This window comes from Rhincodon typus, chromosome 17 (genome assembly GCF_021869965.1).
Source record: "Rhincodon typus isolate 14 chromosome 17, sRhiTyp1.1, whole genome shotgun sequence".
Classification (NCBI taxonomy): Eukaryota; Metazoa; Chordata; class Chondrichthyes; order Orectolobiformes; family Rhincodontidae; genus Rhincodon; species Rhincodon typus.
Genome location: NC_063348.1, coordinates 7,194,570 through 7,221,196, shown reverse-complemented (window position 1 = coordinate 7,221,196; position 26,627 = coordinate 7,194,570). Strand labels below are relative to the sequence as shown.

The window sequence follows — 26,627 nt, the reverse complement described above, 5'->3', positions numbered from 1 at the left end:
AGTGTTGGTAGGATTGTCTCCCAAAAGGCTAATTTCACTGTTGTAAACTCAATATAAACCTCCTGGGTTTGATATGAATAAGTAATTTCCATTGGGATTGCTGCTGGCTGTGTATCACCCAAGTGTTGACAACAACCATCACTAGCATCTTAAAGACAGAAGTAAATACTGGTAATGGACACAGCCTACTCTGCCTGACTGTGACTATGAAGTTGTCACATTCGCATCACAGCCTCCTCCTCTGGAGTATACACTTGTGCGAGGAAGGTCATGTCTCACAAACTTGATTGAGCGTTTTGTGGCAGTGACAAAGATGATTGATGAGGGCACAGCAGTGGATGTCGTCTACATGGACTTTAGCAAGGCCTTTGACAAGGTCCCTCCCAGCAAGCTGATACAGAGCGTCTTACTACCTTTAATGGACTTACTTGTGAGAAATGATGATTGGAGGAAGTTGTTTGTGGTCTCCAGCCAGGATGCATTTTGGAGCTTTCATTAATGGTATCCAACAACTTGCTTCCAGCGCCTGTGCACATTCATCAATCACCACGAGATCAAAATACTCATTTGACAGGAGTTTTAACGGACCATCATTAGAGGCACCTAGAAATTACAAAGATCGATGAGGAAAAGTAAAACACCAGTGTATAAGCTAGACGGAAAAATTAATCTAATCAGACAACTGATTTACTTTACAACAATAAGATTTCAATCCATTATATCACAAACTTGAATTGTTAGCCTTATTATCCTTGAATTCATGGTCAGAGAATGGCAAATAATGTTGAATCTTTATATGCAATATGGGCATCTTTGGTGGATAAAATCATTTTACTGTTGTCATGACGTTTCTGTTAATAGATCACTGCACGTCAGTTTTTTTATGTTCGATTTTTATATACTGTCCCCAGAGGTCCAAATTGAAAGTGTCCTGATTTGATTCTGAATGAATAACCTCCAGTCTCCATAATTTATTAAGAGGATAGAGGGCAACAATGCCTTGCACTGTTCATGACACATTAAAAAGAATGCTTTGCAAAAAGAACCATAAAAACAAATGTCAAGATAAAAGATCAGCTTTCACTTCAGGACTTGGGCACAAACTCTAAACCTACAATTCAATGCAGTATTGACCACATACTGTGCTGTCTGAGGTTCCATTTTTCAGAATAATTATCCATAATGCAATATGTCTGGTGCATATATGCAAATGAGAAAACAGAAATTCTTCTTTTACTCAAGTAAATTCTGTCTTTGTTCCTTATAAGGTCTACCTGTATTAGTTGTCAACACAACACTGGCTTTTTTTAGTATTTGGACGATAGCTGCCTCCTCCCTCGTTCTCAGCTCCTTCCTCAAAGTCTTGATTTCACCACGAAAATGCATCTTCTCTCCCCTCTCTTGTGTCTTTTTCAATTTTGCCTTTGAATAAAAGGAAAATTTTGCTATTTTTATAAACATATTGATAGATTAACATAAACCTTGCAGCAATGCCCTAGGGAGTGTTGCCAAATAAAGAGACCCAGGAGTGCAGGTCCATACTTCCATGAAAGTGGAGGTGCAGGGAGAGAGAGTGGTGAATAAGGCATTTGGCATGCTTGCCTTCATTGGTCAGTGCATTGAGTATAGCAGTCTGGACATCATGTTGCAGCTGTACAGTGTCTTATAACATACATTCAAATTGTGGTCACCCTGCTATAAGAAAGATGCTGTTAAACTTTAAAAGGGTGAAGAAAAGATTGCCGGGATTGGAGGGCTTGAGCTATAGGGAAGAGGCTGAATCAGCTGGGGCTTTTTACCCCTGGAGTGTCAGAGGTTGATAGGTGACCTTACAGTTTTATTAAAATCATGAGGGACATGGATTGGGTGAATAGCCAAGGTCTTTTTCCCAGGGTGGGGAGGCCAAAACAAGAGGGCATGAGTTTAAGGTGAGAGGGCAAGGATTTAAAAGAGGCCTGAGGGGCAATATTTTCACACAGAGGGTGGTGTATGTATGGAACGAGCTGCCAGGACATATGGCAGAGTTGAGTACGATGACAACATTTAAAAGACATCTGGATGGGTACATGAATAGGAAGGGTTTAGAGGGATATGGGCCAAATGTTCGCAAATGGGACAAGATTAATTTAGGATATCTGGTCAGCCCAGGCAAGTTGGACCAAAAGGTCTGTTTCCATGCTGTACAGCTCTATGACTCTAAGTAAATCAGCTTTGGAAGAGCAAGTAATAAGAAAGAATTCAGTTGAACAAGTTGCAGATTCACTGAAAATTAGATAATTTTTAAATAGTATGATTCTGCAGAAAATATGAAACAAACCAAATGAAATTGCAACCTGGTTCCCTCTTGTGGAGCTACTCACAAAAGCCTGATCGATGTCCTTCCGGATGTCCATTACTATTTGGGTGTTGTCACTGTTAGCTAATATAGCATCCAAAGAATAACGATGTATGGACTCAAGCAGTCTTGCAGGGTGGCCTAAACGCAAAATCTGTGTTTTAAATTGCGCTAGACGTTCAACAAGGTTGTCAACAGCAACATTTGAGGGAGCACAGCACAGCACCTGGGGAGGAATTTTTGAAGTTAATTGATAAGGCACCATTCGACATCCAGGTTAATAAAACAATCAAAATTAGACATGTTGAGCTATCAGGCATCATAACACTCACAAATGTATGGTGTATTACTTGGCATATTTTTATAATATAATGCCTTGGTCAGATATAGGGTAATAATACGGAGGCATAGGATATCTGATCGATGTTTCTAGCTCCATCGTAGTGTGTCCCTGGGATATTTAGGGAAGAACATTTCAATCCAGTTAATTTTAAAGTTGGGGATGTACAAAACAACTCCTGAATTTCAATAAGATGCTGTATTTCCAATCCTGGTCAAATTTAGAACTAAATCACCAGTAAAGTATATCTTAAAGCCTTTTTTCTACAAAAAGGGAAAATTTAAATTATTCATCACCCCATTCTTCTTGATTGGCTTTAATTCCCACGTGATTTTTTTTCCTTCAATTAGAAATTTTATTATAGAAGTCAGGTTCCAAATCATGCTAGCTCTTGATCTTCCCTCCCCCTTGCAAAATACACTTCCACAAAGAAAGCAAATAAAATTAGTCAGGCAAGTTTACAAATTCCACCAGGCTTCATTTCTCAGTGAAATGCCAGAAGGCTGGCGAATGAAACACAGTTAATTTCATTGGCCTTACTCTCAAATTTCTTCACGTAGGAGGTAAATAATTAAGATCCTCCAACTAATCTCATTAGGTCTGAATTCAACAACAGAAATCAGGTACAGACGATCAGCACCATTAGAAGAGCTCTTGTGCCACAGTGGAATTGTCATTAGCTCCAGAAGGGAGTTGGTTAGCCATGCAGCATAATGCCAAAAGCATAGTTTCAATTCCCACATCAGCTGAGGTTACCATGAAGGTCCTGCTTTCCCATCTGCACCCATCGACTGAGGTGCGGTGACCCTCCGGTTAGACTCACCGCAGTCGTCTCTCCAAGATGCTTCTGTATATCCATTACTGCTTAGAGAGCAGTCCCATGGTCCTCTGAGATTATGGCAATTTTGCTTGTATTTCTGGACCAGAAGACCTAGGTTCAAGCCTCAGCTGCCCAAGGCATGTGTCATAATATTACCAGACACAGTGATTAATGTTAATCAGCAATTTGAATTCCACTTTTGAGCAAAAACAACTTTCTTCAAATTGAGAGACAGCCAGAGGAGAAAACCATGATGGAACAGATGCATTTGGTGCAGTTTACACTTAAAATCTCTGTTATACAGAAAGGTGAACAAAATAAACTAAATTTCACCAGTCTTTTCTGATTATTATAACTGTAAACACAGTTCCAAAAGTGGTTCAAAAGCTTTTGATATTCTTCCATTGCTGTGTGGTGTCATTCTGCTAAAACGCTCTTTTACACTTTTACCTCATCTAGATATTTTTAATCAACCCTTTCAAACATGCTATGACATGCCTCTGAAGCAGGTGGGACTTGAACCAGAGCTTTGTGGCGTAGAGGTAGGAACACTACCACTGTACCATAGAAGCCAATGTTCAGCAACATATAAAATGGCAACTAGTTTCTCTTAGTAATTGGAACCATTAGAATAACAATAAGTCACCACAAACTAATAACAGAGATTAATTTCATGGTTGGATTTTGTAATAAGAATAATGGTAAGGCCATGGGGTGCTCCCGTTTACTATGGAATAACTTTGACAGTAGGTTTAGGGCAGTAGACATGCATAGTGAAAACACAGAAATTCAGCAGCTGTCCCAATTACCCAGAAGTTATACTGTAAACATATATCACTTCTAGAGTTGGCAACTTCGTTTAGCATGTGTATTGTTTAAATTTTATTCATTTTGCTGGTTTCGACCCTCCATATGCTGTTAGAATTCTTCAACCTAATTGATTGAAGAGGAATACCCCAGCTTTTCTGTTTATTTCAGATTTTCAGCATCCACATTATTTTGCTTTTGGATGTTTGTCAATATGGCTTGCGCTGCTTACTCAGCACATATCCCCTACAGAGGATGCAGCGACCAATGCCAGCATATTGAAGCTCAAAAGCTCAAGGAAATTTAAATGGCTCAGAGTCTGCATTGGAGAATAACAGTAAGGGCATGAGTGCTCACCTTTATGATGGAAAAAATTGGGCAGCTTCATTCATTCATTCAATGTTAGCAACAAAAATTCAGGCCATTGCATAACATAACAGACTGAAATAAAATCATCTTAAATAATCCCACTTCACTCAACTCCTTCTAACCACACCATCCCTGTCTACTAGAATCAAACTGCCTGGCAACTGAGCTAAAGACCAGACTAATGGGTAAAGAAGTAGAAAAGATTGATGTTTGATCGCAGGTAGATGCGATAGTGAAGAAGTCATTTGGTATGCTCGCGTTTATTGGTCAGAGCATTGAGTAAAGGAGTTGGGAGATCATGTAGGGGCTGTACAGGACATTGCAATATTCCAAAAGTGGCTGAACCAATCAATTCTGGTCTCTCTGCTATAGGGAGGTTGTTGTGAAACTTGAAAGGGTTCAGAAAAGATTTACAAGGATATTGCACAGTTGGAGGGTTTGAGCTATAGGGAGAGGGTGAATAAACTGGAGCTATTTTCACTGCAGCATTGGAGGCTGAGGGGTGACCTTACAAAAGTTTATAAAATCATGAGGGGCATGGTGAGGGTGAATAGACAAGGTCTTTTTCCTGGGGTGGGGGAGTCCAAAACTAGAGGGCACAGGTTTAAGGTGAGAGGGGAAAGAATTCAAAAGGGACCCAAGGGGAACTTTTTCACTGAGAGAGTGGTGCATGTATGGAATGAGCTGCCAGAAGTAGTGGTGGAGACTGGTACAATTATAACATTTAACAGGCATCTGGATGGGTATATGAGTTGGAATGTTATAGAGGGATATGGGACAAATGTTGGCAAATGGGACTAGATTTATTTAGGATATTGGTCAGCATGGATAAGTTGCACCAAAGGGTCTATTTCCATGCTGAACAGCTTTATGACTCGATGACTAATTACAAATAAGCAAACTAAGTCATTATGATTTAGAATATACTATTTTATGTTATGGTGGAACTGAATGTATACTTAAAAAAGAACAAAAGGTTACACGCCTGCAAGTTGAGAGTATGGGAATGATCAATTTATACTTTAGCGAGCGGCTCAATAATTATTCATTAAAATAACTTCATAATTGCACTCTTCAAAACAGTCTGATTTGAGCACCAGTAATGGAGCTAGGTCAACAGAATCATCATCCTATTGATGTATCATTTCAATTTACCCTTGCTTCCTTTACTGTCTCAAATTTGATGGTGTATCCAAGAACATTTTAAAAAGGAAACAGTGAAGTCTTCAGCACAAAACGGGCCATTCAACCCATGACTTCAATGTTGTCTCTCAGCAATCCACTTATTGTAATCCATCTGCATTTCTACACACCCCTCTAACTTTTTAAGATATTTAACTGCTTAGCTTTTAAGAATCTGTTACACTTCTTCCTTGATCTTAAATTTGGTTTTCAAATAACATTTAAAAAGTGCTCTGAATGATTTAGAGCTGCACTTTTATCCTCTGTAGCATATTATCAACCATTGGCTCACCTTCAGACCTTGCTTTATAGCCTGTAGAATTATTTCCACAATTGTAGTTGTCTTTCCAGTACCAGGAGGCCCATGGATAATTGCAAATTCTTTCTGCGAGAGTGCAAAATGTATTGCTTCTCTTTGAGAGTCATCCAGGCAGGGGTTGTACAGTTCTGGGATTTCTTAAGAAAAACAAACCAGGAACAAACACTTCTTAAAGGAAATAACTCACATTAACACTGTAGTTGCTATGTACGTACACCACAAAGCACAAACACAACTAAAACTACCCTTCTTATTAAAGATCGTAGCATTTCAGTCTATAATGAAGTAAACATTTTACAGATAAACAATTAAATATTTCAAAGTTTGTCTTGTTTAGCTATTTTGGTAAGCATGAGCTTAACAAAAAAAATGATAACGTATATGTCATTTTCCTACAGAAAATAGTAGGTTACCAATGCTTCTCCATTGAAAAACAAAACTGTCACAGTAGTCAAAGTCAACACATACTTTATAGGTTCTCAATGTTACTATATTATAAAGTTACAATGGAATTAATTCTTCACTTTCAAATAGCAGAATGATGAACAAAAGATGTGCAAGAAATTGATCTTACTTAGATCTTCTGAGGGAGAGCTTGGCTCAGAATTGCCAAACAGGACATCGATGAGCATAGAAGTAGGTCCAGCATGATACTGGCTCAAGGCCTTTAAAGCACTGAAACAAATAATAAATGAACAAAAAAAACTGAGTGCACCTTTGATGAAATCAGACTTTTTTTATACACAAGTCTGAAGCATGAAATAAAAACAATAATGAAAAAGTATTATAGGGCTAACAATTTATAGGGTGCAATACAGAGAAGAATCACTTTGTAAGAAAAGGATGTGCATGATTCGCAATAATATGCTTTTCACTGCTATTGAAAGAAGAAACAGACAACATAACACTAAAAAGGGAAAAAAATACTGCACAAAAGTACAGATTCTAAGAGTAGAACTACAATGATCAAGAAAGGAAGCCAAATTGCAAAGCAAGAGGGTACGTGAAAAGAAACTTGCAAGGAATATCAAAATCAACATAGACAGCAGTGGTATTGTAAAGCAAAGTAAGGAAATAGTGGACATAACTACTTTCAAAGCACTTTGCATCAGTGTTTACAGTGGAGAAATAGGAACAGATGCCTGACATTTACAGGATATTACTACTGAAGCTGGGAAACAGATTCACCAAGTTCAAAAAAAAGCAATAAAGAAAATTAAGATACTAAAGAATGATAAATCTCCATGACCAGAAAATTCTCATACCAGGTTTAACATAAATAGATGGGAACAGTGCCTCAACTATGAACTTCCAAACTTCTTTTGACTCAAGTGCCATTCTTTTAGATTGAAAAATGGCATGTCACTCCACATTTAAGAGAACAGTGAATCAGAGAAACCAGCGAATTACAAACTAATTTTCTTTTATTTCTTTATGGACTTCCCTGACATCAGCTTCATTCAAAGCCTATTCCTAATTGCCTTCTAGAAGGCGATGATGAGCTGCCACTTGTACCACTGCAATAGTTGTGGAGGTGTACACATGGCACTGTTATGGAAGGAGATCCTGGATCTTGGCTCAGCAGTTATGAAGGAGTGATGATACAGTTCCAAGTCAGAACATTGTGTAACTTGATAGGAATTTGGCAAAGCGGTATCCCAATACAGTTGCTACCTTTATCCTTCTAGGTGGTAATGGTCATGAGTTTGAAAGGTTGTTGGAGCCACAGCAAGTTCCAACAGTTCACCCTTTAAGTTGTACACTCTGTTGCCAGTAGACCTTTCATGGACAAAATGAATGTTTAAGGTGGTGGATCAGGTGCCAATGAAGTAGGCATTTTATCCTGCACATTTTGTCTTGCTACTTGGCTGTTGTTGGATACACAATTAGATAAGTATAGTATTCCAACACTTCCTGACTCTCAACCTGCAGATGATGGACAGGATCTGGGGAGTCAGTACGTGATTATTCATCACAAAATCTCCAGCCTTTGATCTGCTCTTATATCAATAGCTGGTCCAATTCAGTTTTTGTTCAGTAGTAACCATTAAAGGACATTGTGATAGTAATGGCATCGAATGTCAAGTGGAGTTCGTTAGATTCTCTCTAGTTATAGATGATCATTCATATAAGTGCTAGGCAATGTCAACCTAACATCAATTATCACGAAATTAATAGAGCCTACAAATACGGATACAGCAATTGAACAGTTTTTAAATTTTCAGACAAGCAGAGGGGCCTAGCATGGATTTGTAAAGGGCTGATCATAACTGATTAACCTGACTGAATGTTTTCAAGAAGTAGATCATTTTAAATGAAGTTCCAGAATGATTTTAATAATATACCTCACTTGTGAAAATTTGCTAAAATTGAAACTCAAAGAATGGAGGTAAAATTATGGACCTGTTAAGGCAATTGCGATTAGCCAGATCCCAATTACAGGACATTAGGTTCAAGAACAGCTTCTTCCCCACTGTTATCAGACTTTTGAGTGGACCTCTTTAAATGTAAATGTTGATCTTTCTCTGCACCTTCTTAGCAGCTGTAACATTGTATCCTGTACTCTGCTTGGTTACCCTTATGCACTTGCACAGTACGATCTGCCTGTAAAGCACTCAAGACAACACTTTTCACTGTACCTCAGTATATGTGACAATAATAAATCAAATCAAATCATTAGGAGATACATGGAAATCAATCAAAGATCAATTGTGATCTACTTGATTGGTGGAACAAGCATGAAGGCCTAGTGCTGTTCCTGTCTCTCTATGAAATCAGAATACAGATCAGAATTTTCTGCAGGCAGTTAAATTTCATTGTATTAATATAGAGATGTTCTGCAACCTCTACATGCATGTCCAAATAAATTGCCATAAAAGCTGTTATTGATTTCCATTTCTCCAAGCTTGTATGGAGTATGAAGGTAATATGCTAACTGATTCCAATGAGGAAAATATAATATAGTGTAAATGATCTTAGCATTGCATAAATCGTTGAATTAACAAATATCCAACTTCAATCTTTTTTTAAACATAAAAACACATCATTGCATTCACTTCTTAAGACAAAAAATGCTTACCCTGTCAGTCTTTTGTACGTTACATCATTAGCCAGTTTCAAAAGTTTATAGGAAGAGTTACTGTCGAAGTTTAACTGGTCACTGGGTTCATTGAAAGCTACAGTGATTGAGTTTTGTGTGATGCGCGTCACAATGCCTGATGCAAGCTGGTTCAATGGAGTAGAGCCTTGGCTGTCATACAGACCTACAATATCCCCTGAACAACAACAACAACAACAGAGAAAATTAATGGATTTTCTTCTCTCTTACAAAGGCATTATGATTTCTACACTAAAGAAATGTCATGCTAGTAGATGTATGCCACATAGACCGCAGATGCTCAAGAAAGTGGCTTGACAATACTACCTTCTCAAAAATAATTTTAAAATGTCATCAACTGCTGGTTAGGCCAGTGATGCTCACATCACAATTAAGAACTAACAAAGGCAAGGGGACACTGTGTGCACCATAGACGTAAGTATACATGTCAACCTCTGAAACTCTCAAAAGTTGTTCTAAAAATAAATGGAGACAATGTACACACAGAGTATAAACTGTGTGTATCTGTTGTGGATGACTGTCATTTTGAAATGTGGGAGATTGCTGATTTATATTAATGTCACACTGGTTTATTTAATAAGCAATTGTGTAAACATACCTTTAATCTCAATGAAATGGTTTCGAGACCCATCAAAAATTCAGCGTCTTCAGCAACCAAAATGTTTATCAAATTCATTGAGTCATTTTAGAGGGGCCATTATTGGGAGAATCCCACACTATCAGAATTAGCATTTTCAGCTTCAGATTTAGTCTTCAACAACAAATTCCCACCACCTTGTCTATCCACTGAATTGGATATTTTGCAGTTTTGAAGAATCCTATGACAGTTTGTGGGTTAACAGTATTCAGTAACTTGATGAAAACACAAAAAACATCAAGTGGTTGGCGTTTCCAATCTTGTGAAGATTTTTTTTTCACCATCAACTACCCAACTATTCTATGTGACGTGAACCTGATCCATGAATGGCTTATGAAAATACACATCCAAAGGCTGGAGTACCACTTGGTGTAACTGAAATGTGGGTGCTATTTCTTTGTGCGAATCTCTTGGTCTCATTGGCTGTATGGAATCCAAACATGTCCCAGACCAATAAGCTTCAATCTTCAAGTAGGCCACCCAGGCACCTATTCCACAGCTTGTCAAACTATAACTCCGAGCCATTTTCATCCAACAGCTGTCATGGATATTACTATGCCTTTATGAGGTAGTGGGCTGGAAATCTATTCTAAGAGTTGCTGCAAAAGTTAAAGCTTTTAAAAAGTATGCAGAATGCCGCAATTTATCTGACTTTTAGACTCAGGTTGACGGAAGCATGGACCATGTTTCTCTACTCTAGAAGAATGTTATTTGTTACAGATAAAGGGACCCTATCTACAGGTAAACAATTAGGAACCATTGACATCCAACTCTACTAGTTATAAAACTTTAAGTTCCATAACCTCCCACTTCAGAAAGGCATACAGATGGAAAACAAAATGGGTGGCACGGTCAGAGGGAAAAATTGAAAAGGGTGTTCTGCGGTTCCTGTTCACAGGGCTCACTGCAATGATTCTTATGCTGATCAGAACACTGCTTCTCAACCTTCCTTTTCAAGATGCTTTCACTTGTTTGCAGGAGGCACAGGGTGACTGATTCACACTTCATGACTTATCAATTAAAAGCCACAGCATACAGAAAGAAAGATTAAGCCTGAAGAAAACCAGCTTAAATGACTTTTACTGCAGAGAACAGATACAGCTCCTGAGCTTGTGGAGATCTGATGGCTTTTTACTATCTTGTCCACAACTCAAACTGCTCAGCTACCTGGGAACCAATCACATCATTGATGGCAGGCAGAAGGCCTTTGCCACCAACAACTAGTCACCAGCCAATAAACCAATCAGCTACTGGCTGCCAGCTGAATTTCCATTTGTTCCCTTGCCTTAGCTCCAGCTCATCTGCACATCATCTACTTCAGCATGTATCAGCAGCTGTGTTAACAACTTACAGTGAGTGTCAGGTTACTTGCTTTCAAAAACTGCAGCAATCCCTCACCAATCCTTGGTTTATAAAACTGCATTTTTCCCCATTTTAGTCCACAATTGAAAGTACTAAAAATGAAAAGACACAGTCTTTACAAGATACACAAAAGTCTCTGCAAGAAACTTGATTTTCAGCATGATTCAATGGTTTCAAATTACCATGCGTTTTAATTTCATTCCATCTGCCATGTACCCTTGTATTATTGTAATAAGACTTGGCCTCTCACATAATGTGGCTTTTGATGAACTGTTTTCAAATCTTTCCATGTCAAAATCATAAACAATCCACTTTGCTGATAACTCCAAGTATACTTAGGGTTTTGCTGGTGCCTGATGAGGAATCTTTGCAAAGTGGTTATTTTGGCAAAGTTGTTTTAGTCATCTCTGGACGATCTTAGTCTTTTATCGCACCATTAGATACTTCAACCCATAAAATCAGTTACACCAACTAACTAGTTGTTTGCTATCTTTGCCAGGCTCAGGGTTTGATTTGGCTCATTCAAGTCTGTATACATGTAATGTATTTCTGGTGATACTAAAACCTTGCTAATGATATTTGAGCGACTATGGCACTGTTATATGTTGAGTTAGCAAATGTTAAGATTTTTAGCTTGAATCTAGTTTCATATTTCACTCATTTTCTTGGAAAATTCATTTGTCTCCATTGTTTCATGCGCATATTCTATGTTGGCATGTCCTAACTTCCACAGCATCTTCACATCGCCTGCTCAATTCCTTGCATCTCGTTCGAAGTTAAATTAAACCTGCATTTGCAAGGCAAAGAAACTGACGCTGGCTACGAATTTGGATATATTTTGTTGTGGCTGAAAAGTGGGGATCAACACCAAGTACAGGCAAAAGCACAATTTTTTGGGGCCATAATGGTGGAGTCCTTTTAAACACTAGGTCAACCCGTATGCTATGATCTACAGTAGCTAAAATAAGCGCTATTACAATCTAAAACATTCCCTGTGGCCAACAAAGAACTACAGCATTTCAATTTGCTTTTACAACAGGCTTTCACAATTGTCCGACCCAAGAAGAAAGTGCCAGTTGATTCACAACATTTTGAACTGCAGTTTCTAGTCCTCTCTCTTGCACAGTATACACTCATAGGTTCAATCTCCATTCTGCTGAGACCCTGATCACAAAGTTACAGGAAGGAAACTAAGTACTGCGCTGGCATCTCTCTCTCCATGAGGAAAGGAAGGGGAAGAAATATGATATTGTGGCAACTTGTTATCAAAGACAATAGCGATGACTCCCTAGGCTTACCGCAATTCCATGACTGAAAGAAATAAAAGCTTTTTCAGTAAAGGCGCACATTAATATGGTTTGAAAGAAGTTACCGGGGGCTGAATGAATTAGAAGCCAGTGGTAGGCTAAACTATTTACGCAAGCGTGAAACCTGAAAAATACGTCCAAGGTCTGTATATGTGAAGCTCCCAGCCTTGAAACCTCAGAGACGAGATTAATAACACTGGAATTCAGTTACTGCAGTATTTTACATGATACACCTTCATTGCAATCAATGGAATAGCATTAAAAAATAAATGAAACATACCAGAGCTAAAGTTATTGCTGGGTAGCGCTGCATTGGCCTCACGCTTTCTCGGTTCAAAGCTAACAAGAAAGCGTCCATACAGTCCCGTTCTCTGGCTCGATACTTGCAGTTTCAGCAGACAGACACCTCGCCGCTGGAGTTCTTGAACAGAAATGTTTTCTTGCCAAGCCCTTAAAACAACCACATAACGACAATGCCATTAATCAGTCAACAAAAGCACCTTGCATTTGTATTACTCTTAAAGTAGTAAAATGTTCCAGACTGCTTCACACAAATTATTGAAGCACAGAAACGTATGGGTATCAAAATCAACATAAAACAGTTTTGCAATTATATTTGGAAAGAAACGGACAGTCAGAATGATAGGGTTTCCAATTCAAGGTTTTAATGGAAATAGATGAGAACTTTGTAGATGCCATAACTACAATCTTCCAAACTTCTCTCCATCTGGGAACTGTCCCTTTGCATTGAAAAACTGTACACATCTTTTGCCATTTAGGAAAGGGGAAACCAGGAAATTACTGTTTGTACATTTAACGACAGCGTGACTTATCACCTTCATAAGGTCTCTGCTAGGTGGCCAAAGCTGCAGCTCATAGAACTGAAGTTAAATGATTGATCTTAATTGGAAATTGATGTGTGACAGATTACAGAGAACTGAGATAATGGGCAGGTACTCTAATTAACAGAATGCATCTACAGAAATAAGGCAAGGATCTGTGTTTGAGCCTCCACTATTCACTGCGTGCATTAATGACTTAAATAATAGAATAGAAAATTACATACCCAATTTTTCTGAAGACACAATGATAAATAGCATTGAGACCAGTGTAGATGGAAATATAAAATTACAAAAGATATGACAGTCAAATTTCAAAGTTGGCAGTGTGAGATCACCCAGCCTCAGCCCATAAAAAGGATTCTTTCTAAATGGGGTAAGCTCAAAACAGCAGAGATTCAAAGATATTTGGAGATCCAGGTACATAAATCATTCATGAGCAAAACAGAAAGTAATCAAAACAAAATGGAATGCTTGAATTCTAGAGGTCTAGAATATCATGGAAATCATAGAAATTTACAACATGGAGAACATTCAGTCGACTGAGTGAGCTTTTTTATTCACTCATGGAATGTGGGCATCACTGCTGGGTCAGCATTCCTTCTCTCGTCACCCTTGAGAATCATAGAATCTCTACAATGTGGAAGCAGGCTTTTCGGCCCATTGAGTCCACACCAACACTCCAAACAGCATCCCATCCAGAAACATCCCCCTACCCTATTCTTGTAACCCTGCATTTCCCATGCTAATCCACCCAGCCTGCACATCCTGGAATACAATGGGTAATCCAGCATGGCCAATCCACCTAACCTGCACATCTGTGGACTGTGGGTGGAAACCAGAGTACCCGGAGGAAACCCACATAGACACAAGGAGAATGTGGTGGCGAGCTGCCTTCTTGAATCGCTGCATTCCATGCGCTGTAGACAGACCTACAATGCTGAAGGGAGGGATTTTCAGCATTTTGACCCAGCGACAGTGAAGGGACAGTGGTAGATTTCCAAGTCAGGATAGGGAGTGGCTTAGAGGGGAATTTGCAGGTGGAGGTGTTCCCATGTATCTGCTGCACCTGTCCTTCTAGATAAAAGTGGTCATAGGTTTGAAGATGCTGAGCCACTCAGCCTAATACTACTCTCTGTAGCTTTTTAGTTTACGATCTTTTAAGTACATATCTGAGCATCATTCAAATATCATGATGGTTTCTCCTTTGCCACTGTTCAAGGATTGGTCACAAAACAGTACATGAAGGTTACAGAATGTTCTGGTTACACCTCACTTGCAGCACTGAACACAGTTCTGGCCACCATGGCTTAAGACATATTGGCCTTCGAGTGTAAAACATAGATATTTTTATTCAACTGTTCAGATGTATTATGGCACATACCTCTGAAGCAGGTGGAACATGAACCTGGGCCTTCTGACCCAGAGTTAGGGACTCTACCACTATGCCATAAAGTGCTCCCAGGGTATGCAGCATATGTTTAACACAATACCACTTAGGACTCCATAAGATAAATAACAAGGAAAGATTATACAAACTAGGTAGTAATTCCTATAATTTAAGATTAAGCAGTGATTTAATTGCAGCTTTCAAGAAAAAACAAAAAAGATTCATTTTAAATCAAAGTATAATAGATTTCTGTTAACCAGTGTGTTACAAAGTTGGGTAGAGTACTTGTGGTTTGGGAGACAGGAAGTTAGAAGTTGGTGTTTGTAAAGTGCTACGGTGGTGGGGGGGCAGCATTGCATGGTCCCTTTAAAAGATGATTTTTTTTTTTCAATGCTTAGAGATGTAAAATATTCGTCTGTGTGCAGCAGCTTGAAAGTTTGCAAGTACACAGAGTACCACTGAAACATTTGTATCAAAAGGCCATACAGCTAGCAGGCCAAGCAGCAGTTTTTAGCAAGACAACAAGGTTTCAAATTTAGCCAAATAATTTGAACCGGGCACTTAGATACCAAAATCTAATTAGATTTAAACCTGATGGTTTTGACAATATAGGATCAATCCTATTGTAATAAACTGATATGTCATCAAGGGTATAAAAAGCAGGGGGCAGTTGGACAAAGACAGGAGAGCTAACTGCCATCTGCCAGAGTTAACAGCCATCAGCTCTCAAGAGAGAATCCCTGACTCTCACAGACTCCTCTATGTCTTAGGGAGAGCATCATCTAAAGAATAAAGGTACCCACAGCAAAACTCGTGAATTTCCTGACAGAAGAATAGAAGGAGAAGGCTTTCCTTACAGAATAATCCATGGAGAAGGCACCAAACATTCCGGAAGACATGTAACACGGCTATAATTTCAAGAGACTAAATTCTTTTTTTATAAGTGGGACTTGTATTTATTGGAACCGCATACTATTAGAATCTTGTTTCATTTGGGAATAGCTAGTAGCTAGAAGGGATTCATTTGGTTTGTTAATAGTTTAGTTAATTTGTTCACTGTTAGAATTAGATAAATAAATTGTTACTTGTTAATTGTGAAGTGAGTGTCAGGGACTTATTTTATATAATCACTATAATTTGCTGAAAGGCAGATTGCACCACTTTTCAGAGATAGTAGGAACTGCAGATGCTGGAGAATCTGAGATAACAAGGTGTAGAGCTGGATGAACACAGCAGGCCAAGCAGCATCAGAGGAGCAGGAAGGCTGATGTTTCGGGCCTAGACCCTTCTTCTGATGCTCCTCTGATGCTGCTTGGCCTGCTGTGTTCATCCAGCTCTACACCTTGTTACACCACTTTTCACACCCCTTTTACAGATTATGGGGCAAGGTGCTCCTCTTTGGTGCTTTGGGGTTAGTTCTCGTGGGGTGGGGGGTGGTCAACTTCCGCTTTATAACAAGTGGTATGTAGGGATATATGATCAGTTACAATCTTATTGCATGATGGACGTCTAAATGGCTTTCTCTTGTTCCTGTGTCTTTATGAAAACAGAATATAGATCTGGATTTACTGCTGATAGATTAAGTCAGTGTAATAGTGTAGGGATCTTCTGTAATCTTGACACGCTTGCCTAAACCTATCACCACAGAATCAGTAATTCAGTTTCATTCTGCCAATTCCGTATGCAGTACAAGTGCCAACTAAATCTAATGAAGATAAAGTGGGCCGTTCATCTCCAGCATAAATGAACCCAGCACATATTGCTTATGCATTTAACAGATTTCTTTAACTTATTCTCATGAGAAACAGATATATTAAAGTGTTCACCTCTTTTAAGACAATACACAGTTAAAAGGTAAAATAAATAATGTTTGTTATTTCAGTGTTTTATATGGAGTTTGGTTGCAGGTCTTACTGAGATGTCTATCAGGTTAAGGGGCTAAATTACATATTTCTCTTCCGACGTAGCTAAGGAAGGAAATGTCAGATCTTAAGTCTTAGGCAGCTGAAGGCTGCAGTGATTAACATCAGAGACGTGCAGGATGCCAGAATTTGAGGGGCTCAGAGATCTCAGAAGGTTATAGGCTAGAGTAGAGCAATTTGAAAACAACACTGAATATTTAAAAAGCAAAATATCACAGATGTTGGATATCTGAGATAAAAAGAGAAAATGCTGGAGAAACTCAGTAGGCCTGGCAGCATCTCTGAATATTTCACACCTGCAGTGGTGCTGCACATGGATTACCAATGTGGAACAGCAAACATAAGGCTGAGGGGTGAACAGAATATTCAATGAGTTAGGATATGAGTGAGAGAACGTTAGAAGAACTGTAAGTCACACTACATGCCTCTGAACAATTTATACAATTTTAGTCGGACTAGAATTCCTCTGTTGTAAAGAACGAACTCAATTCTAAACTGGATCTCAGCTGTTTAAGATTGGAATCCCTTGTTGCATAATAAGCACTCAGCCCAATTTTCAAATGAAAATGTATGGATTTTTGTTGGGTGCAAACTCTTATGACTTTCCAAGTGTCAATTATCTGTGATCTGTTTTCCATTTCGTAGCCACTTATATTTTAAGACTTCTGGAGATTGCAGTGTCAGTTTCATTTTATGGAAAGCATTCCATCAAATAGTACAGCCCAGGGGAACACACAACAGACTGTTCATTACTGATGTTTCCATGAATTTCCATGAACAACAACCCCTGTTCCCCAAACATTTGCCACCATAAACCTTCATCTTCAATGGCCATATATTTAAACAAATCAACAGAACACCAACGGAATCCCCAATATCAGGACTGACAACAGAAGCGGTAATGCAAAGATTAGGATGGACAGTGCTCCCCAATATCCAACCCAAACCATCTATGCAGATGACACCTTCGTGATTATCAAACACACAAGACTAGAAGAAACACAATGACACATAAACAACATCGTCACCAGAATAAAATTCACAAAAGAAGAAGAGAACGACAACCGACTACCCTTCCTGGACATAATAGTGGAACGCAAGAATCTATTCTATGAACAATGGGGAACTCCAGATAGATGAGTGTAGACAGAAAGACAATACATACGGATCAGATACTTAATTACACCAGCAACCACAAACGGAGCTGCATCAGGACATTATTCAAATGAGCCATAACACATTGCAGCAATCCGTTACTATGCAAAGCAGAATGGGGGCACATATACAGAGTTTTTAAAAGGAATGGATACCCAAAAAGCACAATCTCCCGTTACCTCCGCAACAGACCATAGCAAGAAGACACAACACGGCCAGACACACCCGTCACCCTACCGTCTATCAGGGACATATCAGAGATGACCACAAGACTACTCAGACCTCGAAGTATCAGGGTAGCCCACAAACCAACAACCACCCTGTGACAGCTACTGACGGATGTAAAAGACCCCATACCCACAACTAATAAAACTAATGTAATATACAAAATACCATGCAAGGACTGTGAGAAATATTACATGGGCCAAACTGGAAGAAAACTGGCAATAAGGATACATAAACACCAACTAGCCACCAAAAGACATGACCAATTCTCACTGGTCTCAATATACAAGGACAATGAAGGACACAAATTCAACTGGGAAAACACATCCACAATACCACAAGCCAAAAAGAGACATGCCAGTGAATTCCTGGAGCCCCTGCATTCCAACCGGAACTCCGTCAACAAACACAAGGAACTGGACCCAATATACAAACCACTGAAGAACAGAACCGGAAGTGATACCAACCACCCCAGCAAATGACAACTGGGACAGAACACCAATGCTTCACTATGGGCACACTGACGATGTTACCCAGCAGGGTGACAAAATGTCTGCAATCAAATGCAAACTTGCTCAGCGAGCAAGTCTGCAACCTCACCATAAGCCTGCTACCAGGCTGATTGGAAGCAGTCCCATTACAAAGTCAGATCAATATTTATTATATCCATCAAGTTACGTGTACACGTACTGCCATCGTATAAAAAATCTCCTGCAAGTTATAGATAATCAGGCCAGAATCAATATTAAAGTTTTCTACAAATAATAAACTCATGAATATTCAACAAAGCGGTTTTAACTTAAATTGGAAAGCCTTGGACCAGGGATTTTATTTCCTGTAACACTTCTGCAGACAAAATGAAACTGTTAACCATAAGTTACTCAATTATTGGTTAAATTTATAGACTGGAGTTATGGGGCTGAGTATCACATGCTAAAAACACATTATAAGCATTACATGAAAGGACAGCACTGAGAAAATATACCTGGTCTCTTCAATTTCAGCCGCTCTTTCTTCTTGTAACAGCTCTAAATTTTGAGATACAAAGTTCTCCATTGCTGCAACTATACAACAAATAAATACAAGAAAGCAACAATTAAAATTGTACATATGACTTCAATTTACTTCTGTGGGAGAAAAATCGTGAACGGTTACTGCAACAACTTGCATTAGAAATTATAATGGTAACGTAAAACTTCCAAAAGTGTTTCATGAATAGAAGCAAGGTCAGAACGTCTATGTCATGTCAAAGAAGAGGTGATTAGGAGGTACAGTATGAAAAAGAGCATGGATCAAAATATGAGCTGTCAAAGTTTTTTGAAGGAAGAGAGATAAAGGAGTTTAGAGGGGATTATGAAACATGGGTCCAAGACAACTGAAGTCTCTGTCATCAGGTGTAGGGTGAAGAGAGGGGAAATATTGTGTTACCACAGTTCACGTACTAAAGGTGACAGAGAAACAGAGAAACAGCTGGTCATCCTAAAAAAAACCCAAAACATGATGGGCTCTGTTAAACATGCATGAAAAGAGACCAATAGGAGTTCAGCACACCTACTTGAGAGGTCGTGTGGGCAAATGGAAAGTTTCATATTATCACAACATTTTACTGGTTTATTAGTGAGCTGCATTCATATCGCTAACGTGGCAGTGCATAAGTTAATAGCAATTAGCTCAGTGAAGGGAGTTACTCCAGTTAAATAACGGCTCCTCCAAGAAAAATAGCAGACTGGTTACACCCCATTTGAAGCACAGTGAGCAGATGTGGGCAGGGTATACAACATAGGTTTTTAAGAATGATACATGGACTTCAGGGGTTAAATTATAAGGAGAAATTATACAAATGAAGACTGTTTTCTTCAGAATTTAGAAGGTTAAGGGGTCATCTTCAAGATATTGAAAGGAAAAGATAGGGTCAATAAAGATAAACCATTTCCACTGGTTAGAAATTCCAGAACTACGGGCATATTCGCAAGATTAGGGTCAGACCAAACAGCAGTTGATGCGACATCAGTTGTTAATTTGAAATCTGAGATGGATAATTTTTGTTAAGCAAATGTATTAAGGGATACAAGCCAAAGGCAGGTACAGAGACTTAGGCCACAGATTGGCCACGATCTCAATGAATGGAGGAACAGGCTTGATGAGCTGAATGGCCTGTTCCTGTTCCAGTGCTCCTGAGAGGCCATCACCATGTTTTCAAAAGCAGTTTGTCTAATGGGCAAGACAAAGGCAACAGGAAGGCAGTCAAAAAATGTTTATATCTTCGACAATGCTCAATCTTCTGTCACCCATTTTTCACCTGCAGAGAACATGAAGCCAGTGGTTGAGAAGTGGGTGGAGAAGGGGCATCTTGCCAACTTTACAGGTGCCCAAGACCCACTTGTTTCCAGTGAAAACCAGTTTTCATGTGTTGTTTTCAGGGATACCACATGAGCTATTCATTCGTAACAGACATTAAAAAAATCTAAGCAGTTGTCATTAACAGACCTACATGTTGACCTGTTCAAGGCATCTGCCCCATAGTGGGAGCCAGAAGACTTCTGATGAGTTACAGCAAGGCACCACCTGGCAGGAAATAAACAAGGCTACCCTGGAAGTGGTACAGGTCTCCTGGAGACATATTTAGTTGTACAATATGGCCACGATACCAATTCTACACCCTTCTTTAAAACAACAGACAGTTCTTGGAGGCCTCGGCATATTTTGTGTTATCCTTTACAGAAAAGATAAATTAATAGGGCGGCATGACTATGCAAGATGCCAAATATATTCTCACAAATCTCACAATTAGGCAGCAGCAAATAACCACCTTCCTCCAAGAGGAACAGTGCCGTTTTGATCTCAGTCAACTTAAAATGACCATCAAGCACTTCCTTGCGGAAATGTGATGGATGCCTGGAAATGATAAGTCTATTATTGGCAATAGCATTTCATACAAATTTCGGATGTTTTAAAGAACAAGGTGTGTCTTATATGAAATTCTTGCTTTAGGTACACAAATTGAAGTTGCAAGAAAAGACTGGTTTACTAAATTTTTCAAATAAAAGTTCATGTGTCACATGTCTGTAAAGGAATGTTTTTTAAGACTGGATTCACAAAGAAAGAACACCTTCAAATCCAAGGAGCATTTCAGAACTTTTAAACTGCAGTTTATTGCAATATTATTAGAGGGTCAGTTAGCTCAGTTGGCTGAACAACTGGTTTGCCATGCAGAGTGACACCAAAAGTGTGGATTCAATTCCCGCACCAGCTGAGATTACCCTGAAGGACTTGCCTTCTCAAATTCGCCCCTCGCCTGAGGCATGGTGACCATCATGATAAAGCACCACCAGTTGTCAGTCTCTAAATGAGACAGCTGCCTTATGCTCAGATAAGACTATAGTGACTTTACCTTTATTGTATTATTATATACAATGAGGTCAAATAGACAAACCATTGTGGGTCGGGGAAGGAATTTTTTTCAGGACATTATTCATAAGGTGCAAGTGCCGCTGGCAAGACCAGCATTTACTGCCTATCCCTAACTGACCTTGAGAAAGTGTGTGACAGTTTCCCTCTTGAACTGCTCAAATCCACACAGGGAGCAAACTCTACAGAACCATTAGGTTAAGCGTTCCAAGTGCTTTACCCAGCAAGTGAAGGGACAATTATAAGTACTAAGTCAGCATAATGACAGACTTGGAGGAGTACTTGCTTTTATTATTCACTCACAGAAGTGGATGTCACTGGCTAAAGCAGTACTTACTGTACATTTCTGACTGTCCTTGAGAAGGCAGTGGTAAGCCACCTTCTTGAACCGTAACAGACTATGTGGTGCTGTAGAAAGGGAGCTTCAGTACTCTAAACATGTGACAGTGAAGGAATGGTGACATAGTTCCAAGTGAAGATGGTCTGCAAATTGCAGGGGAACTCGTAGTCTAATGCCCTTAACCTTCTAGGTGCTGATGGATATATGTTTGTTTGGTGCTTTTGAAGGAGCTCCCTGCATGGGCTTGAACAGTTCAAAAGGGAAACTCTCACATACTTCAAGGCCAATTGGGGTGCATGTAGTAGATCGTACACTGTTAACAATACCTATGGAGACTACGAGTTTTCAACTTTTAAGATGTTTGTGTAGTAAAAGACAAGAAGCTCTATGAACAGACACTATCTTTTTTAACAACTTATATTATAAATCATAGAACTTGTATTCTGCAGTGGTGAACCGTACAGAGTTACAGTCCCTAACTGCTTTCTCTCACCCAGATCCAGGCAGACTAACATGGCCATGACATTCAATGATATTTCTGGAATTCTGTAAACCAAAATCATTACGGCTTGCTCTTAACTTGCCCATCTAAAAGCTCATCGTCATGGCACATGAATCACTTGGGCCTTGTATTCAGGTAGAAATGCTGATTAACTCTTCTTTAGGTGATGCAACCAGTGCTGTACAGAATGCTTCACTTCAAGGATGGTTGCCACAGTAACAGGAATGTCTAAATAGCAACTACCATACTTTGATTCTCTAGCTAGCAAAAGGGGGAAAATGACTCCTCCTCCTGCACACTGGCATTCATGCCAATGATGACTAGTGTTAACAGCAGCTTGGCAACAGGTGGCAACTGTGAAAACAACAATCGAAAATGTCAAAACCGAAAGAACTGCGGATGCTGTAAATTAGGAACAAAAACAAAGTTGCTGGAAAAGCTCAGCAGGTCTGGCAGCATCTGTGAAGGAGAAAACAGAGTTAACGCTTCAGGTCCGGTGACACTTCCTCAGAACTGATGGTGGCTGGGAAAACGTCAGTTTATATGCAGATATACTGCATATACACTACGCTGCATATAAACTGACGTTTTCCCAGCCACCATCAGTTTCGAGGAAGGCTCACCGGACCCGAAACGTTAACTCTGTTTTCTCCTTCACAGATGCTGCCAGACCTGCTGAGCTTTTCCAGCAACTTTGTTAATGAATCTAAAATGTCAGCTTCATTCACTGCTCTTTGGCAGAGCCAGACTTTCAAGGATTGACCTGTTCAGCCATCAACAGAAGTGCATGAATGAAGATGCACTCACCGCCACAACCTAAATGCATTGTTTTTTAAATGTCCACTATCACTCAAATGGACAGGTGCCAACTACAATTCTTTAGACTCTAACTCTACTCTATTGTCAGATTAAATGAACTGTTCAAAACACATTTTAAAATCCAACATTCTCATCACTGAGGTTGTTGAGTTGCTCGCCGAGCTGGTTTGTTTTTGTTCAGACGTTTCATAATCTTGCTAGGTGACATCATCAGTAAAGTCTCTAATGAAGTGATGTTATTCTACTCCGCTTGGAATTTATACTGTCTGGTCTGTTATGATGAGTACTGTCATTTCTGGTTTTGATCTGTATGGGTTTGTATATGGGGTCCAATTCTATATGATTGTTGACAACAAGACTCCTTAGACATCTAGGAATCATGGTGGCCCACAAGCCCACAGCCACTCTACGACAAACACTTACAAGGATTAAAGACCCCATTCCCACAACAAGCAGAGCATACGTGATTTACAAAATACCATGAAACAACTGCCACAAACATTACATTGGAAAGACAGGAAGGAAACTAGCCATCAGAATACATGAACATCAACTAGCAGCAAAACGGCACGACAAACTCTCCTTAATATTGGTACATTCAGACAATGAAGGCCATCAACTTAACTGGGACAAAGTAACCATAGTAGCCCAAGCCAAACATAGACACACACAGGAATTCCTAGAGGCATGGTTCTCCATCCATACTTCAACCAACAAACATATAGAATTGGACCCCAAATACAAACCCATACAGATCAAAACTGGAAATGACAGTACTCATCATAACAGACCGGACAGTATAAATTCCAAGCGGAGTAGAATAACATCGCTTCATCGGAGGCTCCACTGATGATGTCACCTAGCATGGTGATGAAACGTCTGAACAAAAACAAGCCAGCTCGGCGAGCAAGTCAACAAACTCATTCACAACCCGAGCTACAGATCTTGACCAAAACTTTATTCTCAATACTTTTCTATGACTCCCAAGGCAGAAATTGAAAAAGCAGCTGCCCTTACATCTAAATGCAAATCCCTTCTTCCAAGTGAAATCATCTGGGCCTCCTGTAATCTCTAATAATCAAACCATCCAGACTTACTGTCAGGCCAACTTCAAATTAAATCACATCACTCCCTCATTTTACCTTAAAATTAGAAACACCATCCCAAAACATGATCTTATAACCTGATATTTGAACAACATTGCTACAACTGTGAGCCAGTGGTGGAAGGTATGAATGTTGGATAGGATGCAGATCAAATCTTGACAGTTGTTGGAACTGCACTCATCTAGATATGTGGAAAATACCCCATCACACCTACAATTTATGCTGTGTGGGTGGTAGCTAGGTTTTAGGAAGTCAGGAGCTGAGTTTCTCCCCACATAATTTCCAGCTGCTGACTTACTCCCACAACCAGTATTTAGTCTGCTTATGTTTTAGATCAATGCTTATCCTATACAATTCACCAAAGACTAGAATGCCAAGAATTGGTGAGAAAATAAATTACATTTTCAAGTTTTTAAACAGACCAGTATAACATAGATTGTTCATTACTGAATCTGTGTCACACCAAGAACTCAGGATCTATAAATATTGAGAACATAATTAGCAAAGAATACAGGATCTTGGTCATCATAAATAGAAAAATTGAGCACAAAAGCATGAAAGTTATGCTAAACCTTTGTAAAACTCTGCTTAGGCCACACCAGAGTACTGTATTTAATTCTGGTCACCATACTTTGGGAAGAGCTGGAGGGTGCAGAGGAAATTCCTCCAACGTCTTATGGTCTTATCTGAAATAGACAGATTTTTAATCAGTAAGGGAATCAAAGGTTACAAGGAAAAGGGAGGAGTTGAGCATTATCAGATCAGCTATGATTTCATTGAATGGTGCAGCAGAGTCGAGGGGGAGGGCTGAATAGCTTGCTTCTATTCCTACATCATATGGACTTATTTACCAAATGATTCCAGGAATTGAGGAAATTCGATACAAGGTTACTTTGGAGAAGCTGGGATTGTTCCAGGTGGAGCAGAAGAGGTTGAGGGGAAATTTGGTAAAGGCATTGTTAGCAATTGCTCGATTCAAGGATCATGTTTTATTCATGGTCCTGAGTTTCCACTGTGGGTCTTTGTGTGATTAACAGACTCACAAACAATTCTGGATGTGGGGCAGGAAGTCCCACGAAGTCATGACATGCAGAATGCCATATTTGCTTCCGAGGAAGGGCACTCGACCTGAAATGTTAACTCTGATTTCTCACCACAGATGCTGCCAGACTTGGTGAGCTTTTCCAGCAACTTCTGTTCTGTGCCAGGTTTGCTTCCTTTGCTTCTGCTAGGTTCACTAGACTTCTGGGTCTGGCCAGGACCATGCAGCTTTTTTTTTAAGGAAGTATCTCGATCATGAAGATATTGGTACTCAGAGCCTGATGCACAAGTTGTTACTGTTCTACACAACTGGTACACCACAAATCCAAGTAAACAAGCAAAACTAACCCCATCACAAGAACTAGATTTAAGGGTTTGGTGGGCGTGACCTTACAGAGGTTTATAAAATCATTAAGGGCATGAATAGGGTGAATCAACCAGATCTTTTTTCCCTGGTGTAGGGGACTCTAAAACTAGCGGTCATAGGTTTAAGGTGAGAGGAGGAAGATTTAAGAGGGATCTAAGGGATAACTTTTTCACGCAGCGCTTGGTGTGTGTATGGAGCTGTAATGAGCTGCCAGAGGAAGTGGTGAAGGCTGGTACAATTACAACATTTAAAAGGCATCTGGATGGTTATATGAATAGGAAAGATTTGGAGGGATATGGGCCAAACACTGGCGAAATGGAACTAGATTAATTTAGGATATCTCATCAGCATGGATGTGTTGGATAGAAGGGTCTGTTTACGCGCTGTACGAATCTATGACAAGGGTGCAAAGGCAACATGAATTACTGAGAGATAATACATCACTGCTGAGATAACACAGTGTGGAGCTGGAGGAACACAGCAGGCCAGGTCTATGACGAATTACTGTCTTTTCTGGGAAAAAAATAAGTGATAAAGCCTGGGACCTATCTTCCCAAAAGGGAAGGAAAGGGAAATCAGAGTCACAAGAGGGAAAGGGGCGACAGTTTGGTGGGGGGATGGTGATTAGGAATGAGGGAGAGGTAACAAGGACTCGAATGCCCTTCTTCTGTGCCCATGAATGGCGGAGCAGGCTCGAAGGGCCGGGCGGCCTACTCCTGCTCCTAGTTCTTATGTTCTAAGGCAGTGGGTAGAGTGTAATAGAATAGAATAGAACATCCTTTAGAATGAACATTTCATTCGGGAGAAGCCCATCAATAAAGTTCAAGACACGGCCCACCAGACAGCAAGCTCTGCCTCACTTACCAATCCACCACCATTCCCCTCCCACTTCCTGTCCGCCGCGCTCTCTCTTCCCC

At 39.6% G+C, this 26,627-nt stretch overlaps 1 protein-coding gene across 6 annotated transcripts in view; it reads right to left on the bottom strand.

The window, feature by feature from the left end:
- Positions 1-26,627, bottom strand: part of ighmbp2 (immunoglobulin mu DNA binding protein 2) — a 60,495-nt gene extending 33,868 nt beyond the window's left edge. Inside the window, exons 1-10 of one of the 6 annotated variants that reach the window (XM_048606852.1) lie at positions 26,575-26,603; positions 24,875-24,988; positions 19,113-19,191; positions 12,877-13,046; positions 9,252-9,447; positions 6,747-6,847; positions 6,146-6,309; positions 2,361-2,561; positions 1,275-1,422; positions 429-603 (exon numbers count right to left, since the gene is read on the bottom strand). In XM_048606852.1, the coding sequence (XP_048462809.1) occupies positions 429-603; positions 1,275-1,422; positions 2,361-2,561; positions 6,146-6,309; positions 6,747-6,847; positions 9,252-9,447; positions 12,877-13,046; positions 19,113-19,183 (1,226 nt within the window). In that variant the 5' untranslated portion in view covers positions 19,184-19,191; positions 24,875-24,988; positions 26,575-26,603. Of the gene's footprint in view, positions 1-428; positions 604-1,274; positions 1,423-2,360; positions 2,562-6,145; positions 6,310-6,746; positions 6,848-9,251; positions 9,448-12,876; positions 13,047-19,112; positions 19,192-24,874; positions 24,989-25,456; positions 25,720-26,574 lie in introns of those variants that run through there. The other 5 variants (XM_048606855.1, XM_048606857.1, XM_048606854.1 and 2 more) reach the window with 5 other exon arrangements.